Here is a 16515-nt window from a genome sequence, read left to right as displayed (position 1 = left end):
ATCAGACAGTATTTGTTCTTTTGTCTGGCTTATTTCACTTAGATTTGTCATCAAGTTTCATCAATATTTTAGCATACATCAGATTTCCATTCTTTTTTAAAGACTGAATAATATTCTACTATAGGCATACACTGCATTTTGTTTATCTACTCATCTGTTGTTAGACATTTGAGTTGTTTCTACTTTTTTGGCTATAGTGAAGATAAAGATAATTTTAATGTGTTTTATTTAACTCAATATATCCAAAGTATTAAATTTCAACATAGTCAATATAAAAATAATTAATGAGATATTTTCTATTCTTTTTTGCAAGAAGTACCTGAAATTCAGTGTGTATTTCACAACTACAGCACATGTCAATTTGGATTAGCCAAGTTTCTTGTACTAATCAGCCACATGTAGCTAGCAGTTAATATAGGAGGGTTTGTAGTCAAGTTTTGGTAAATCATGACTCCTCCTGCAATACATCTTAGTGGATAATTTACACTTTATTGGTTCTCATATAGCCCAGGTGTTTAGAACTGGGGCTCTGGAGTCAGATTAATCTAAATTCAAATTTCAGATCTCTCACTAATTACCTTAGTATATTAGAAAGGTTACTTATTAATAATATTTCCAAATGTGAGTTCCTTTATCTGTAATGTGGATAAAAAACACTATTTCTCCCACAGGGTTGCTGTGAATTAAGTTAAGTAACACAAAATGCTTAACATAGCATTGCCACAAAATGCTACTAATAAGTATAATAAAAAAAAAGGTGGTATTCCGGGTCATTAAGACCTTTGTTTTTGTATAGTTCTGTGTATTCTTGCCACTTCTTAATTTTTTCTGCTTCTATTAGGTTCTTACTGTTTCTGTCTTATCACACCCATCCTGCATGAAATGTTCCTTTGATAGCTCCAAGTTTCTTCAAAAGAGCTCTAATCTTTCCAATTCTATTGTTTTCTTCTATTTCTTTGCACTTTGCAATTTGCATATTCTTGCATTGATCATGATGGTGTGATCACTTACATAGAGCCAGACACCCTGGAATGCGAAGTCAAGTGGGCCTTAGGAAGCATCCCTAAGAACAAAGCTACTGAAGGTGATGGAATTCCAGTTGAGCTATTTCAAATCCTAAAAGATGATGCTGTGAAAGTGCTGCACTCAATATGCCAGCAAATTTGGAAAACTCAGAATGGCCACAGGACTGGAAAAGGTCAGTTTTCATTCCAATCCCAAAGAAAGGCAATGCCAAAGAATGCTCAAACTACTGCACAATTGCACTCATCTCACACTCTAGCAAGTTCAGTTCAGTTGCTCAGTCATGTCTGACTCTTCATGACCCCATGGACCACAGCACACCAGGCCTCTCTGACCGTCACCAACTCCCGGAGTTCACTCAAACTCATGTCCATTGAGTAGGTAATGCCATCCAGCCATCTCATCCTCTGTCATCTTCTTCCCCTCCTGCCTTCAATCTTTCCCAGCATCAGGGTCTTTTCCAATGAGTCAGTTCTTCGAATCAGGTGGCCAAAGTATTGGAGTTTCAGTTTCAACATCAGTCCTTCCAAGGAACACTCAGGACTGATCTCCTTCAGAATGGACTGGTTGGATCTCTTTGAGTCCAAGGGACTCTCAAGGGTCTTCTCCTACACCACAGTTCAAAAGCATCAATTCTTCAATGCTCAGCTTTCTTCATAGTCCAACTGTCACATCCATACATGACCACAGGAAAAACCATAGCCTTGAGTAGACAGACCTTTGTTGGCAAAGTAATGTCTCTGCTTTTTAATATGCTGTCTAGGTTGGTCATAACTTTCCTTCCAAGGAGTAAGTATCTTTTAATTTAATGGCTGCAGTGACCATCTGCAGTGATTTCGGAGCCCCCCAAAATAGTCTGAAACTGTTTCCCCATCTATTTGCCATGAAGTGATGGGACCAGATGCCATGATCTTGGTTTTCTGAATGTTGAGCTTTAAGCCAACTTTTTCACTCTCCTCTTTCACTTTCATCAAGAGGCTTTTTAGTTCCTCTTCACTTTCTGCCATAAGGGTGGTTTCATCTGCATATCTGAGGTTATTGATATTTCTCCCAGCAATCTTGATTCCAGCTTGTGTTTCTCCAGCCCAGTGTTTCTCATGATGTACTCTTCATATAAGTTAAATAAGCAGGGTGACAATATACAGCCTTGACGTACTCCTTTTCCTATTTGGAACCAGTCTGTTGTTCCATGTCCAGTTCTAACTGTTGCTTCCTGACCTGCATACAGATTTCTCAAGAGGCAGGTCAGGTGGTCTGGTATTCCCATCTCTTTCAGAATTTTCCACAGTTTATTGTGATCCACACAGTCAAAGGCTTTGGCATAGTCAATAAAGCAGAAATAGATGTTTTTCTGGAACTCTCTTGCTTTTTTAATGATCTAGCAGATGTTGGCAATTTGATCTCTGGTTCCTCAGTTCAGTTCAGTTCAGTCGCTCAGTCGTGTCCAACTATTTACGACCCCATGAACCTCAGCATGCCAGGCCTCCCTGTCCATCACCAACTCCCCGAGTCCACCCAAACCCATGTCCATTAAGTCGGTGATACCATCCAACCATCTCATCCTCTGTCGTCCCCTTCTCCTCCTGCCTTCAATCTTTCCCAGCATCAGGGTCTTTTCCAATGAGTCAGCTTTTTGCATGAGGTGGCCACACTAGCAAAGTAATGCTCAAAATTCTCCATGCCATCCTTCAATGATACATGAACTGTGAACTTTCAGGTGTTCAAGCTGGATTTAGAAAAGGCAGAGGAACCAGAAATCAAATTGACAACATCTGTTGGATCATCGAAAAAGCAAGAGAGTTCCAGAAAAACATCTACTTCTGCTTTACTGAATATGCCAAAGCCTTGGACTGTGTGGATAACAAGAAACTGGAAAATTCTACAAGAGATGGGAATACCAGACCACCTGACCTGCCTCCTGAGAAATCTGTATGCAGGTCAAGAAGCAACAGTTAGAACTGGACATGGAACATCAGACTGGTTCCAAATCGGGAAAGGAGTATGTCAAGGTTGTATATTGTCACCTTGCTTATTTAACTTATATATGGAGTATCATAAGAAATGCTGGACTGGATGAAGCACAAGCTGGAATCAAGATTGCTGGGAGAAATATCAATAACTTCAGATATGCAGATGATACCACCATTATGGCAGAAAGTGAAGAACTAAAGAGCTTCTTGATGAAAGTGAAAGAGGAGAGTGAAAAAGTTGGCTTAAAACTCAACATTCAGAAAACTAAGACCATGGCATCCAATTCCATCACTTTATGGCAAATAGTCGGGGAAACAGTGGAAACAGTGTCAGACTTTATTTTTGGGGGCTCCAAAATCACTGCAGATGGTGACTATAGCTATGAAATTAAAAGACGCTTGCTCCTTGGAAGAAAAGCTATGACCAACCTAGATAGCATATTAAAAAGCAGAGACATTACTTTGCCAACAAAGGTATGTCTAGTCAAAGCTATGGTTTTTCCACTAGTCATGTATGGATGTGAGAGTTGGACTATAAAGAAAACTGAGCCCTGAAAAATTGATGCTTTTGAACCGTGGTGTTGGAGAAGACTATTGAGAGTGCCTTGGACTTCAGGGAGATCCAACCAGTCCATCCTAAAGGCAATCAGTCCTGAATATTCATTGGAAGGATTGATGTTGAGCTGAAACTCCAATACTTTGGCCACCTGATGCGAAGAACTGACTCATTTGAAAAGACCCTGATGCTGGGAAAGATTGAAGGCAGGAAGAGAGGGGGACGACAGAGGATGAGATGGTTGGATGGCATCACTGGCTCAATGGACATGAGTTCGAGTAGGCTCCAGGAGTTAGTGATGGACAGAAAGGCCTGGTGTGCTGCAGTCCATGGGGTCTGAAAGAGTTGGATATGACTGAGCAACTAAAATGAACTGAACTGAACGGAACTAAATTTCTTTGCATTGTGCATTTAAGAAGGGCTTGTTATCTATCTCTCCTTGGTGTTCTCTGAAAGTCTGCCTTCAGTTGGGTATATCTTTCCCTTTCTCCTTTGTCTATAGCTTCTCTTCTTTCCTCAGCTATTTGTATAGTCTCCTCAGACAACTCTTTAAAAACGTCGTCACCAAAGACAAACAAAGACTGAAACACTGTTCAGATTGAGGGAGAGCCATGACCACTAAATGCTACACATAATCCTGGAACAAATGAAAAAATAAAATTTCCCTCTGCAAATAATACTATTGAGACAGTTGGTAAAAAGTTGAATGGGGACTATGGATTAGAAAATAAAATGGTATCAATATTAATATACTGAATTTGATAGTCATATAATAGTTATGTAGAAAAGTGTACTTGCTTTTAGGATAATAACACTGAAGCACACAAGTTGATTCAGAAAAACATACACACACACATATAAACACAAGGAGATAGGTGGGTAGAGGGAGATTAGAGGAAAAAGGGGAGAGAGACAGCAAATGTGGCAAAATGCTAAAATTTGGAGAACCTGAGTGAAGAGTATACAGGAATGCTTTACTATTCATGTATCTTTTCTGTAAGTTTGAAATTATTTCAATGATAATGGCTAAAAATAAACAGCATGGGTTTCAGTGCGACTCAGATGGAAGTTTGAATTCCAAGTCTGATGTTTATCATCCAGGAGACTGTAGGGAAGTTAATTATTGTGAGCTTTGGTTTTCTTATTTGATCACCAATTCAAGACCAGTTTGGTCTTCCCAGATGGCGCTAGTGATAAAGAACCCGTCTGCCAATGTAGGAGACATAAGAGACGCAGGTTCGATCTCTGTGTCTGGATGATCCCCTGGAGGAGGGCATGGCAACCCACTCCAGTAATCTTGTCTGGACAGAAGAGTCTGGCGGGCTACAGTCCATAGGGACATGACTGAAGCAACTTAGCATGCACGCACAGGACTAACTTAAAGGGATGCTGTGATGGTTATGTAAAATAATACACAGAATGGAGCACCTGGCTAGTGGTGAGTCTGCCTGGCAGAGGACCTGATACCTAACTGGTGAGGAAGTATGTACTTGCTAAAGAAATGAACAAGCTCCTTCCTCCTGCCCCTCCCCACCAATCAGATTAAGTGATAGCACTTAGAGAAAACTAACAAATTTTAACAAAGTATGAGATTTTTCTTAACATTGCATAACACAAAACAAAAACCTTGATTAATCATAATAAATATCATCATACATTTGAATGTTGCTCTTAAGTTTCCTCAGCATTTTGCCCTCATGTCTCATATGACACTGAATGGAACAGGCAGGCATTCAAGTTAAAGTTCAACACAGCGTTAATAATAGTGAGTCTCTGCAGTGCCTTGGGTCACGACTGTCAAAGAAGAGGGCATGCCCTTATTACTTAAATCTCAAACAGGGCTTGCATCAGTTCTTGGTTGCAGGGTACAAAATGAGGTGCAATCTAACGTCCATCTGGGCATCTGTTCTTAAGATGCTGGCACCGCTGTTTGTTGTGGTTCACAGTGTATCTGGGGCAGTGACAGGGCACAGAAGGGGACCCAGGTTGTGCCTGGGAGGTTTCTTCTCTCGGCCAAGATGTGCACATAAATTTGAAATCACCCAAGAGGGTGGTTTCAGAGTTGCCTGCCAAAGAGTGGTGTCTTCTAATCTGGAGAGCAGCTGCTGGGCACAGGCATGCAAACACACACACACATAGACACACACACACAGACACACACACACCCAGACACACTCACGGAGCCTATACCTGCCTCTACTTGTCTGCTCTGGGCAGATGGCTCCTGGGTCTTGGGTCGTCTCATTCTGCACCTCAGTCCAGTTAGACCCTTTCTTCTGTGGAGGCTGGCAAGCTGTGGGGTGAGAGATTCAGCCAGGTCGTCTGCCTTCTGAGTATGAAGGACACTGCCTGGAGAGGGAGGAGGGTTATATTTAGTGTTTGGGCCCAGTCAGTACTGGGCTCCCCACTGCCTCTCCTCTGCGGAACTGTCAGTGGACCCTGGTTGCAAGTTCTCCTTGACTTTGAAGCCCACAAAACAAAAACTGAGAGACTGTCCAAAAAGAAAAGAAGAAAACGCTGTTGGCCCCTGGATTCCACTGTTGGATTTGGTGGGGATGAGAAGAGAGGACCACCGGGTGTGACCAAGCAGAGGCACCTGCGCGGTAAGGTAAGTGTCCCCATTGCCACTGAGAAGAGGCTTTGGGGACGTGTCTGTGATACCCAACATCCAGGAACGGCCCCCACTGCTCCCCAGGAGCAGGAGCTTCTGGGCATTATGCAAGGGAATAGAGTAAATCTTAGGCATGATTAAGGGCTTATGAAGGGTGATGACTTTTTTTAATATGAAGAAGAGCTGCTTGCAAAATAGAGGAACTATCCTGACAGGAGATATGAAAGGAGACCAAAATAAAATTTTAAATTGCTATCCTCTTTAGAGCAAGATAGATGGTCAAAAATTTTAAAATGGTTTGGGCCGATGACTTTGCTTGGTAATAGCTTGATTTTGCAAACTGATGTAAATGATCAATGCATAATTTGAAAATCATCCCAAATGTGGTTATCAGTGGAGAAGTGTATTGGATAGGCTAGACTGGTTAGGAGGCATTTTCTTTTTATGGAAAGACAGAAGAAATTAACATCTTAAAATGGCAACTTAGAGGTATTCCTTTTCGTTCCCTTTTGTTCATATTTCTTTGGTGCTAAAGATTTGATGAATGGGCAAGATTTGACAAATGGGGGCCAGAGAAGAGAAGCAGATTCTTGAGGTGGGGTTTTTTGGAAGGTCTTGGAAGATACCTATCACCCCAAAGCATGACTGGATATTTATGGCACAACAAACCTCAGTGTCAATGGGAAATGAAGCCTGATTGCTGCCAAATGATACCAGAGAAAGTTCTGCTCACTGTACTTGCTCAGTGGGAGTATTAGTCAGTGTTTAGGGTGAATGCATAGTTTTGAATACAGATACAGTTCGAGAGATACATGTTCAGCTAAAATTTTTGTGACATATTCAATCACTCTTTTTCATTACACCTGATGATCACATCTTTCTTCAATATCTATGCAAGTCTTACGAAGGACTGGAAGAAATGCAATGCACACACTGCTCAGCTACATTCACCATGTTCTATGTGTGCATCAGGCTTGTAATTAAGGAGGCAGGGGGTGGCGTACTACTGGTGAAAACGTTTCCAAACTGTGGCAATGCTCCTCTTGCTTCAACTAGAAATACTTTTCCTTTGATGATACTTTCTAATACATCAATCTTCTATCCTCCCAAAACAAATATTCCAAGTAAATACATCTCTACAGTCATCAGTTGACACTATTATGAAACTCATATTATACTTAATTAAAAATCCAGTATAAATACTTAAAGAGCTCTTTGCTATTGAAAATTTCTAAAGGCAGCAATAATATTCATGGGCTATTTCTATTTCTTTAAAACAAATACGTTGGGCAATCAAGACAAGTCTATGCTTACAAGAGTTTTTCAGATAACTTCCCAGAGCAATGTTGAGTTTGGGTTCTTAAGATTACCAATGCAAAAATATTCTGTAAAAATTCTAGGATGAAGAAATTATTGCTTATAAACAAAAAAGTGTAAAAAAAATTTTCTTAAAGAGTTTAGATTCTGTTAAAGTTTGTATGTAGTTTTCTTTTTTCATTTAAACTGTTGTTCAATAAAAAAATTTGTTAGCCAAGAATTGGTCTTAGGTACTGACATTGTCACTGGAGATACAGATACTTTATTGTGGCTTCAAAATGATGATCCATTTACCTATTGTATGGGATAGATGCTGTAATGTGCCAAGAGTTCAGGAGCAATGGGGATGAGCTCCAGGGATGGGGAAAAACAAAAGTAAAGGGCCCTGTATTCTTCAGAAGAAAGTCCATGTTATTCTTGTCTTAACGTAAAAGAAAATTTTCATTACTACTGAAATACATGCCTTGCCTCTTCAATATGTTACATTAAAAAACATTTAAAGAAAAAAATATTGCTTTTATTTGCCTTTGGACAGAACTAAGTGGCCACCAGCATTTAATAGCCATTCATACAGAGAACAACATAATTTTTTTATTTTGTTTCATTATAATTAGGTAGACCACTTTTATGGCAAAAGGGCTTAATTAGTTTGCTCACTTGTTCATTCATTCAACAAATGTTTAGAGTGCCTACTACATGTTGGGTTACCAGAGATACAGCAGTGAATGGAGCCAAAGTGGTTTCCATATTCTCTGAGTATAGAGATCTTCACAGAGGGGCCAATTAGTAGTGATTTGAACCTTAATACTGTTCATGTTGCCTACCATGGTGTTTTCTCCTTTGTTTCTAATTAAAAGAAAAAGACTAGAAAAAAATTTTCCTACTTATAAAGGTTTATTTAGTGTCTGCAAGATAGGGAGAGAATTCCAGGGACCAAATAATCAGATTGGAATATACATTTTACTGAAACTACTTGAGGCTTCTTTGAGGGATGTTAACATTTCTGTTCTAAATTATAGATGTCAGACAAAGGCTCACATACTGATAGTCTGGGTCAGACAAGATGTCTCTAAGGAGGACATTAGAGCAAAATTTGTATTAGATGGCCTCCTGACTATCTGGGGCTCAAATCTGATGAGAGTTCAAGACGTTTCTGTCTAATTTGTCTGACAAAGACAGTCAGTCACCGGAGGCTACAGCAGAAAGAGTGGCAGTGCTGCGCTTCTCGCTGCGGTTGAGGCAACTTTGTACAATGGCGGCATTCGTAACCACGGGGTCGTTTTATGCCTGGGAGGTGTCCTACACTGTTTACACAATTCGAGTATCTGTCACTCACTTGATCCCAAGGTGACCCTGCATGATAGGAAATGCAAGTATTATTCCCTGTTCAGCCGATGGAAAAACTAGGTTTTAGACTTTTAAGGAACCAGCCCAGCTAATGTTCTCTCTAATGCAGTCTCCTTAAATAATTTCTCAAACGAAGTCTAGAAAAATTCTGAGTTTTCAGCATGAATACTCACAGTTCCGAGCACTGGTTGAAGGTGGTGGTGGCCAACTGGAAGCTGCCAATGGGAGAGTTTCAGGCCTTCCCACACCCCATTGTCTTCCTGCCTTTACCTCCCTTTTACACTCACCCAACAGTTCTTTCCTCTGGCCCTCAAAATAGTGTAGTTTCTAAACAAGATATAAGCTACTGCTTTTTTCTTCTTTTTATGATGGGAACAGGATAGTATAATAGTATACTCATCTACATCTGAATGCCAATAGAATTTTAAACCGCTGGTTAGTGCCAAAAGTCTGGCAACATAAAAAGCCATCAGATCAGATTAGACCGATTGTCCACCCAGCCCAGATTCTGCTACTGGTGGATGCATAAGTGGGCCCTTGAGAGAAGCAGTTTATCAATGGTAAGTGAAAATATCACAGGACAAAATTATGGGGGAAAATGGTAAGCTGACAGCTATATCAACTGAGACATATGAGTTAACTGAGAGCTCTATCAAGATAGGCAGAGCTGAACAGAGCAGTCCTGAGTGAAGGTCTCCCTGGTGGATTTCAAGAGAGTAAACTGATCTGCTGGCAACTGGGATACTGAAGATAACAGGGTGTAGGGTACCACTCATAGCTAGTATTCTCTGTTACTACTAGCTATGATCAGTCAAATGCACTTTATTTCTTCCTTACATTTTTTCCCTGGAATTTATCGTGTACCTATTTAAGGTTTATTGTAATTGTTTGGAGGTGTTTAGCTATTGGGTTGGCCAGAAAGTTTATTTGGGTTTTCTCATAACATCTTACGGAAAAACCCGAACAAATTTCTTGGCCAACCCAATACTTTGCTCTAGTGGCTTGGACAGAATGTGTCAGATCCCCTTGACGGATCCAGGGACAATCTTCTGACTAGAAAAGTAGAGTTTAGGGAGGACAGGAATGTGGGTAAAGCAGAGGCTGCTTCTGTGCTTCTTCTAGGAGCTGCTGCTCCAGGCCTTGAGACAGAAAGAGACAGAGGCAGCTGCCTCTGAGCCACGGTATTAACTGCCAGGTTGTGACTAGGGACACCAGCTCCTTGGTTTTCAGCTGCTCCAAACATCTTCACCCAGAGCTATTTTAAGAACCTTTGCATTTGATCAGGGAGCATGTGGGGTTAAGCCTTGTGTTTTCCATTTCAGTTTTAGATCCCAAGCAGGTGCAGCTAGTAGTTCAGAGTTTAAAAACTTATTATTGTATTTCTCCCCAATCAATGCAAAAATAACTTCATATTAGGGGAGAAAAATCCTGTAATTGAGATCAAGACTTGTTTCTTAAATAAAATTAAAAGTATTTAGAACTTGAACTTAAAAAAAAATCACTAGCATTTTTCATTATAATTCTTGTTTGGCAAACTTGGCTAAAAGTATGAAAGAATAAATAAAGTCATTTGGCTAAAGTAGTCATGTACGGATGTGAGAGTTGGACTATAAAGAAAGCTGAGAGCCGAAGAATTGATGCTTTTGAACTGTGGAGTTGGAGAAGACTATTGAGAGTCCCTTGGACAGCAAGGAGATCCAACCTGTCCATCCTAAAGGAAATCAGTCCTGAATATTCACTGGAAGGACTGATGCTGAAGCTGAAACTCCCAATACTTTGGCCACCTGATGTGAACACCTGACTCATTTGAAAAGACCCTGATGCCGGGAAAGATTGAAGGTGGGAGGAGAAGGGGACGACAGAGGATGAGATTGTTGGATGGCATCACTGTCTCAATGGACATGAGTTTTGAGTAAACTCTGGGAGTTGGTGATGGACAGGGAGGCCTGGCGTGCTGCAGTCTATGGGGTCACAAAGAGTCGGATCTTGCAACCCCATAAACTGTAGTCTGCCAGGTTCCTCTATCCATGGAATTTTCCCGGCAAGAATACTGGAGTGGGTTGCCAATTCCTATTCCAGGGGATCTTCCTGACCCAGGGAAAGAATCTGCATCTCTTGCGTCTCCTGCATTAGCAGGTGGATTCTTTACCACTGAACCACTTGAGAAGTCTCAATCTAACCCTGCTGCTACTGCTGCTAAGTCACTTCAGTCGTGTCCGACTCTGTGCAACCCCATAGATGGCAGCCCACCAGGCTCCCCCGTCCCTGGGATTCTCCAGGCAAGAACACTGGAGTGTGTTGCCATTTCCTTCTCCAATGCATGAAAATGAAAAGTGAAAGTGAAGTTGCTCAGTCGTGTCCGACTCTTTTCGACCCCATGGACTGCAGCCTACCAGGCTCCTCCACCCATGGGATTTTCCAGGCAAGAGTACTGGAGTGGGGTGCCACTGCCTTCTCCGCAATCTAACCCTACATTCTACTTATTATGCTTGGAATACTGCTGACAAGGACATCTTTGTATATTAGGGACATTTATGATGGTCTAACAATGTCAAACAATGATTTACCACTTGAACTTTGACAATCAGAGAAAGGTTTCCTCTAAGACTCAGCCTACTCCCTGAAGGGATAGAGTTGAAACAAAAGTGAAGGCAATATAAAACAAAAAATTATTTCTTTTACAAACCTTTTAAGCTAAGTATCTGTAAATTCCTCCAAAATTTATATAGGTCTTTCTTGATCTGTTCAAGTTCTGTATCTCTAATGGTCCACTACACACTTATGAATCTGAGCCAGAGTTGCCCAATTTCTTAGTTTAAAAGATTTATTTGTACTCTTCAGGAGATTCAACAAAGCAGAAGTGCTGGAATCTGGGGCTTGGATACAGCTCTGGAAAAATAAAGGAGGTAGGACAATCATTGGTTGAGTTGTATTTGGGACTGAGGAATTTTCTAGGCTTCAGGACTTGCACTGCTAAAATCAGGATAGTCCCGGGAAAACTGGGGCAGTGGGTCACCCTAAATGGAGAACACACAACTGAAATGATCAAATTATAGTGTCTTATTGCTGTAGAGGATCGGGGTACAGAAACCAGGTGTCCTAATTCTGTCTGGTGCATGGTATACATGGCAGACTCCTTGTTTAGGAAGATGTGGGGAGAGGTTTGGTCATAAGATTCACCTGTTTATGGAATCTCACCCTTCCTAACACAAGAAGAGATCTGAAGGCATAATAACGAAGTGCCATCTTGAAGCTTGGGAAGTTCAAGTTTCCCAGTGAACTGGTTCAGCTTCCCACCAAAAACAACCAAGACTCCAAGATTACACAGGTATTCCACAGTTACATTTTTTGTTTAAAACTTTACAAGGGCAACATAGACTATTCACACAAATTCAAGGGGAAACAGAGCATAAACTGTACAAGTCCACCAAACTTCTAGACCAGAGTAGGAAAAGAGTAAGGGCTATCTGAACTGAATATATCAATATCAAACAAAAGCCAGTTATTACTAAACCAGCAAATGGATGTACTCATTAGCATAATGCCTAATGCTTAAGAGCATGGATTTTTTCCAGATGACATCATGGGTTTTAATCTCCAAAAAGTTACTTAACCTCTCAAAGCTTTAAGTTTCCTCATAAAATGAAGATAATAAATGTATTTGTCTTTTGGGGAACAATAAATGAGAAATATAAAGTGTTAACCACAGTTAGTGACAAATAATAAGTGCTTGATAATCAGGAGATATTTATGGCAATGAACTCCAGTACTCTTGGCTACAGAATACTGTGGACAGAGGAGCCTGGTGGGCTGCTGTCCATAGGGTCGCATAAAGTCGGACGTGACTGAAGCAATTTAGCATACATGCATGCATTGGAGAAGGAAATGGCAACCCACTCCAGTATTCTTGCCTGGAGAATCCCAGGGACAGAGGAGCCTGGTGGGCTGCTGTCTATGGGGTCGCACAGAGTCGGACGCGACTGAAGCGACCTAGCAGCAGCAGCAGTATTACTATCATTATTAATAATATAGAAAATTCCCGGTGTTATAGATTGGGTCTAACAAAATTCAGTCTTGAAAATGCGGCATGTCAGGTCTTCCTGAAAAGCTGGTAAACATTACAAGATCCTGGATACACAAAGACACAAAATTTGGGCCCCTTGAGACAAATTAAGAAGTCTTGGGCTAGAAATGTTATCTAGAAACCAAGGGAACTGGCATTTGAATAATGTGTTTTCTTAGGGACTCTAAGAACCACTGCTTTAGATACTACATGCCCACAGACAGGTATGAATTTAAAACGCCAAATTTTGTGGTTTGGGCATAAAAAAGTTTTCAGAAAGTTGGTTATTGAAAGTAAACCACAAATTTCCTTGAACTATGTTAAATAAGCAGGAATATTCTTTTCCCTTCCTTGAGCTTCTCTAACCATAAACAAGTCACTATTTTTTTGCAATTCTCTTGCTCTCTCCTTCCATAAAAGTTAGATCGTATAATGGAAGTTCCATCAAAATGTGATAATTTATGGGCCCACAGCCCAGAAGATTTTGAGGAGACAATCAAATTCCTAAATGTGTGCAAATTATTCCAGAATGGGAAATGACTCTTCCGGTGTAGCAGTAATTATTTATGTAACATTACCTTGGGAGAATGTTAATGGTAGAGCATTAAATTTCTCCTGTTAAAACAAAGGCACTTCTACAGGGTTTTATATCTTCTTTCCTAATTTGGAAAGACAGCATTTGTACACACAGAATAGCAAGTTTTGCTATTTTACTGTTAAGTGGTTAGGTCAGGTTTCAGACAGACTGTCCTGACACATTAAATACCTGTCATTTGTGTGGAAGGAAAACTCCAGTTCAAATCGTGACAGAGTTGCAGATCCATCACTCTTAAAGTAAGCAAAGTAAGCAGCAAATTCCAATACCAAAAAAGTGCCAGAAGAGGCCATAATGCCTACTGAAGGGAGAAAAACTTTAGTTTACCTCAAATTCACATGCACTTAGTAATTTCCCCAGATGGCATCATAAAACTGCAATCATGACCTAAATAATCTCAGTTATTTAAGCACGTAATTCTATTATTATGTTCCCATCCACATCTGGATAGTTCATTTGTACAAGGAAATTTCAGTTGAAAAAAAGAACTCCAAAAGTTCAGCTAGGTCTAGTGGAACTAATCTGTGTATAAACAAGGAGTTTTTTTTTTTTTCAAACAGGATGGAAGAATATAAAGATTTTCACCTGTACTTGCAGCACTAAAACAGTAGTTCAGCCTGAACTGGGAGCTACAGATTTACTTCTCTTGACTCTGTAACAAAATCCATAAGAACTTAATACTTTCAGGGTTAGACCAGATACAGTCAGTGGCCAAACGCCAGCCACCATCTTAGTGAGGTTTTTGCATTTCAATCCATTGCCCTTGTGACCAAAAAACATTTTCCTTAGCGTTTCCTTCAGCATACTTGTGCTATATTATTAAATTTCAGCAGTTTTTTTTTTTTTTTAAACAGTAAAATAACCTCTGGCATTTAAAAATTTCCAAACATGTGAAAACATACTATGGGGATCACAGTATCAGCCCGGGATTATAGAACAGCCAGACACCACTTGAGTGAATCAGATGGTGCTGAACTTATCTAAAGGATTCCAAAGGAAGTGAGCATTCCTAGCAGGAAGGTGAGCAACACACCCCAGCACAAGCAAGGGTACAAGCTTCTGAATTGAGAACTCTCACAAGGACATGCATGCGTGCTAAGTCACTTCAGTCGTGTCCAACTCTTTGTGACCCTATGAACTGTAGCCTGCCAAGCTCCTCTGTCCATGGGATTCTCCAGGCAAGAATACTGGAGTGGGTTGCCATGCCCTCCTCCAGGGGGGTCGTCCCGACTCAGGAATTGAACCTTCATGTCCTGTACTGCATGTCACTGGGGAAGCCCCTCTCACAAGGACACACAGTTATAGAATATGATGCCTGTGCATGAAGGCAGACCTTTAAAAAAAAAAAAACAACCCACAACTCAGTGATCATTCTCTAGCTTTTAACTCTTTTTAAAAAGCCAAAGTAGGGCTTCCTGGAACAATCCTTCACCAGGTAGCTCTAGATTTCCTGCCATTCTTTCTCACTATCTCCACCACAGTCCTAGAAGTCACACTGAACCCTGCTTAATCTTGAAATTAATGACTCTGTCCAGATGGGAGCATTGTTAGAACAGATCTAGATTAGCAGGCATGCAGAATGGATTTAGTCTACACTGGTCTGGAGGAGAAATGAGATTCCACCAAGTCTGGCATTATCTGCAAGGGTACAGCTCTGGTGGTATTCTGCAGTCTGGAAGCATGTACTCTGTCTATCACAGCATCCTGGCCAGACCAAGTTGTCTCTGTGTCCTTATGATGAATCAACCTCTTCAGATTTACTGAGGTGTTGTCTAGGTGTGATTGTTCCATTAACCCCAGCCTACCACTGACAGTGACTGCAGCCATGAAATTAAAAGACGCTTGTTCCTTGGAAGAAAGGCTATGACCAACTTAGATAGCATATTAAAAAGCAGAGACATTACTTTACCAACACAGGTCCATCTAGTCAAAGCTATGGTTTTTCCAGTAGTCATGTATGGATGTGAGAGTTGGACTATAAAGAAAGCTGAGTACCAAAGAATTGATGCTTTTGAACTGTGGTGTTGGAGAAGACTCTTGAGAGTCCCTTGGACTGCAAGGAGATCCAACCAGTCCATCCTAAAGGAAATCAGTCCTGAATATTCATTGGAAGGACTGATGCTGAAGCTGAAACTCCAATACTTTGACCACCTGATGTGAAGAACTGACTCACTAGAAAAGACCCTGATGCTAGGAAAGACTGAAGACATGAGGAAAAGGGAACGACAGAAGATTAGATGGTTGGATGGCATCACCGACACAATGGATGTGAGTTCAAGTAGGCTCCAGGAGTTGGTGATGGACAGGGAAGCCTGGTGTGCTGAAGTCCATGGGGTCGCAGAGTTGGACACGACTGAGCGACTGAACTGAACTGAACTGAATCACTGATAGTAAATTCCTATTTCCTGCATATCTTATGCCTTGAATGCACAAATATGTTATTTAACTGAAACTGTAGGAAATATATTCTGATTGCTTGGATTTCCAGACTGCCAAGCACAACTCTGTTCACACCAATAAATGAGTCTGATGGTAAGAAGCTATGTGAAAACAAAGGACTTCCAAGATGAGTTTCATTTGAGAAAGAGTGTGAAGAGGAAGCCAACTGATAAAAAAGATTTTGTTTGTGGAGAAGGGAATGAGAACAGTAGTTAAGTATGGGCTTCTGCAAAGGTAACATCTTCTGAAACATCTCCTGGGACTGTATCATCTTGACCCAGCAGTTGTTTTTCATTCCTACTTTCCAAGCTACCTTTGTGTAAGGATTAATGACCTTCCCTCAGTCCATTAACTCAGAGTGCCATTAATCTCCAGGAAATACCTTGTCAGTACTGCCTGAAGGATACATGAGAAACACTATATTTAAGGTTAAAAATGGTTAATTGTACAGCTCTTTAACTACCCTTTTCAATGATTATGGACTCTTCTTGGAATTCTCTTTGCCCCAGAATTTAATATTTTAATTAGAGTCTTAACTTGTAAGCTGTGAAGTTGTCAAATAGGGACTGCAACTGATCCAAAAGAAATGTCTTT

General features: G+C 40.6%; 1 protein-coding gene across 3 annotated transcripts in view; it reads right to left on the bottom strand.

Annotated features, from left to right (window-relative positions):
- CMSS1 (cms1 ribosomal small subunit homolog) overlaps nt 1-16515 on the bottom strand; it is a 394807-nt gene that overhangs the window by 72167 nt on the left and 306125 nt on the right. Inside the window, exon 2 of one of the 3 annotated variants that reach the window (XM_061380648.1) lies at nt 5740-5898. The exons of the other annotated variants lie outside the window; for them this stretch is intronic. Coding sequence (XP_061236632.1) covers nt 5740-5898 — 159 coding nt within the window. The remainder of the gene's footprint in view (nt 1-5739; nt 5899-16515) is intronic. 3 annotated transcript variants of the gene reach the window in all.

The sequence above is a fragment of the Bos javanicus genome, chromosome 1 (genome assembly GCF_032452875.1).
Source record: "Bos javanicus breed banteng chromosome 1, ARS-OSU_banteng_1.0, whole genome shotgun sequence".
Classification (NCBI taxonomy): Eukaryota; Metazoa; Chordata; class Mammalia; order Artiodactyla; family Bovidae; genus Bos; species Bos javanicus.
Note: the sequence above shows the minus strand (reverse complement) of the source record. Positions and strands in the feature narration are given on the sequence as shown.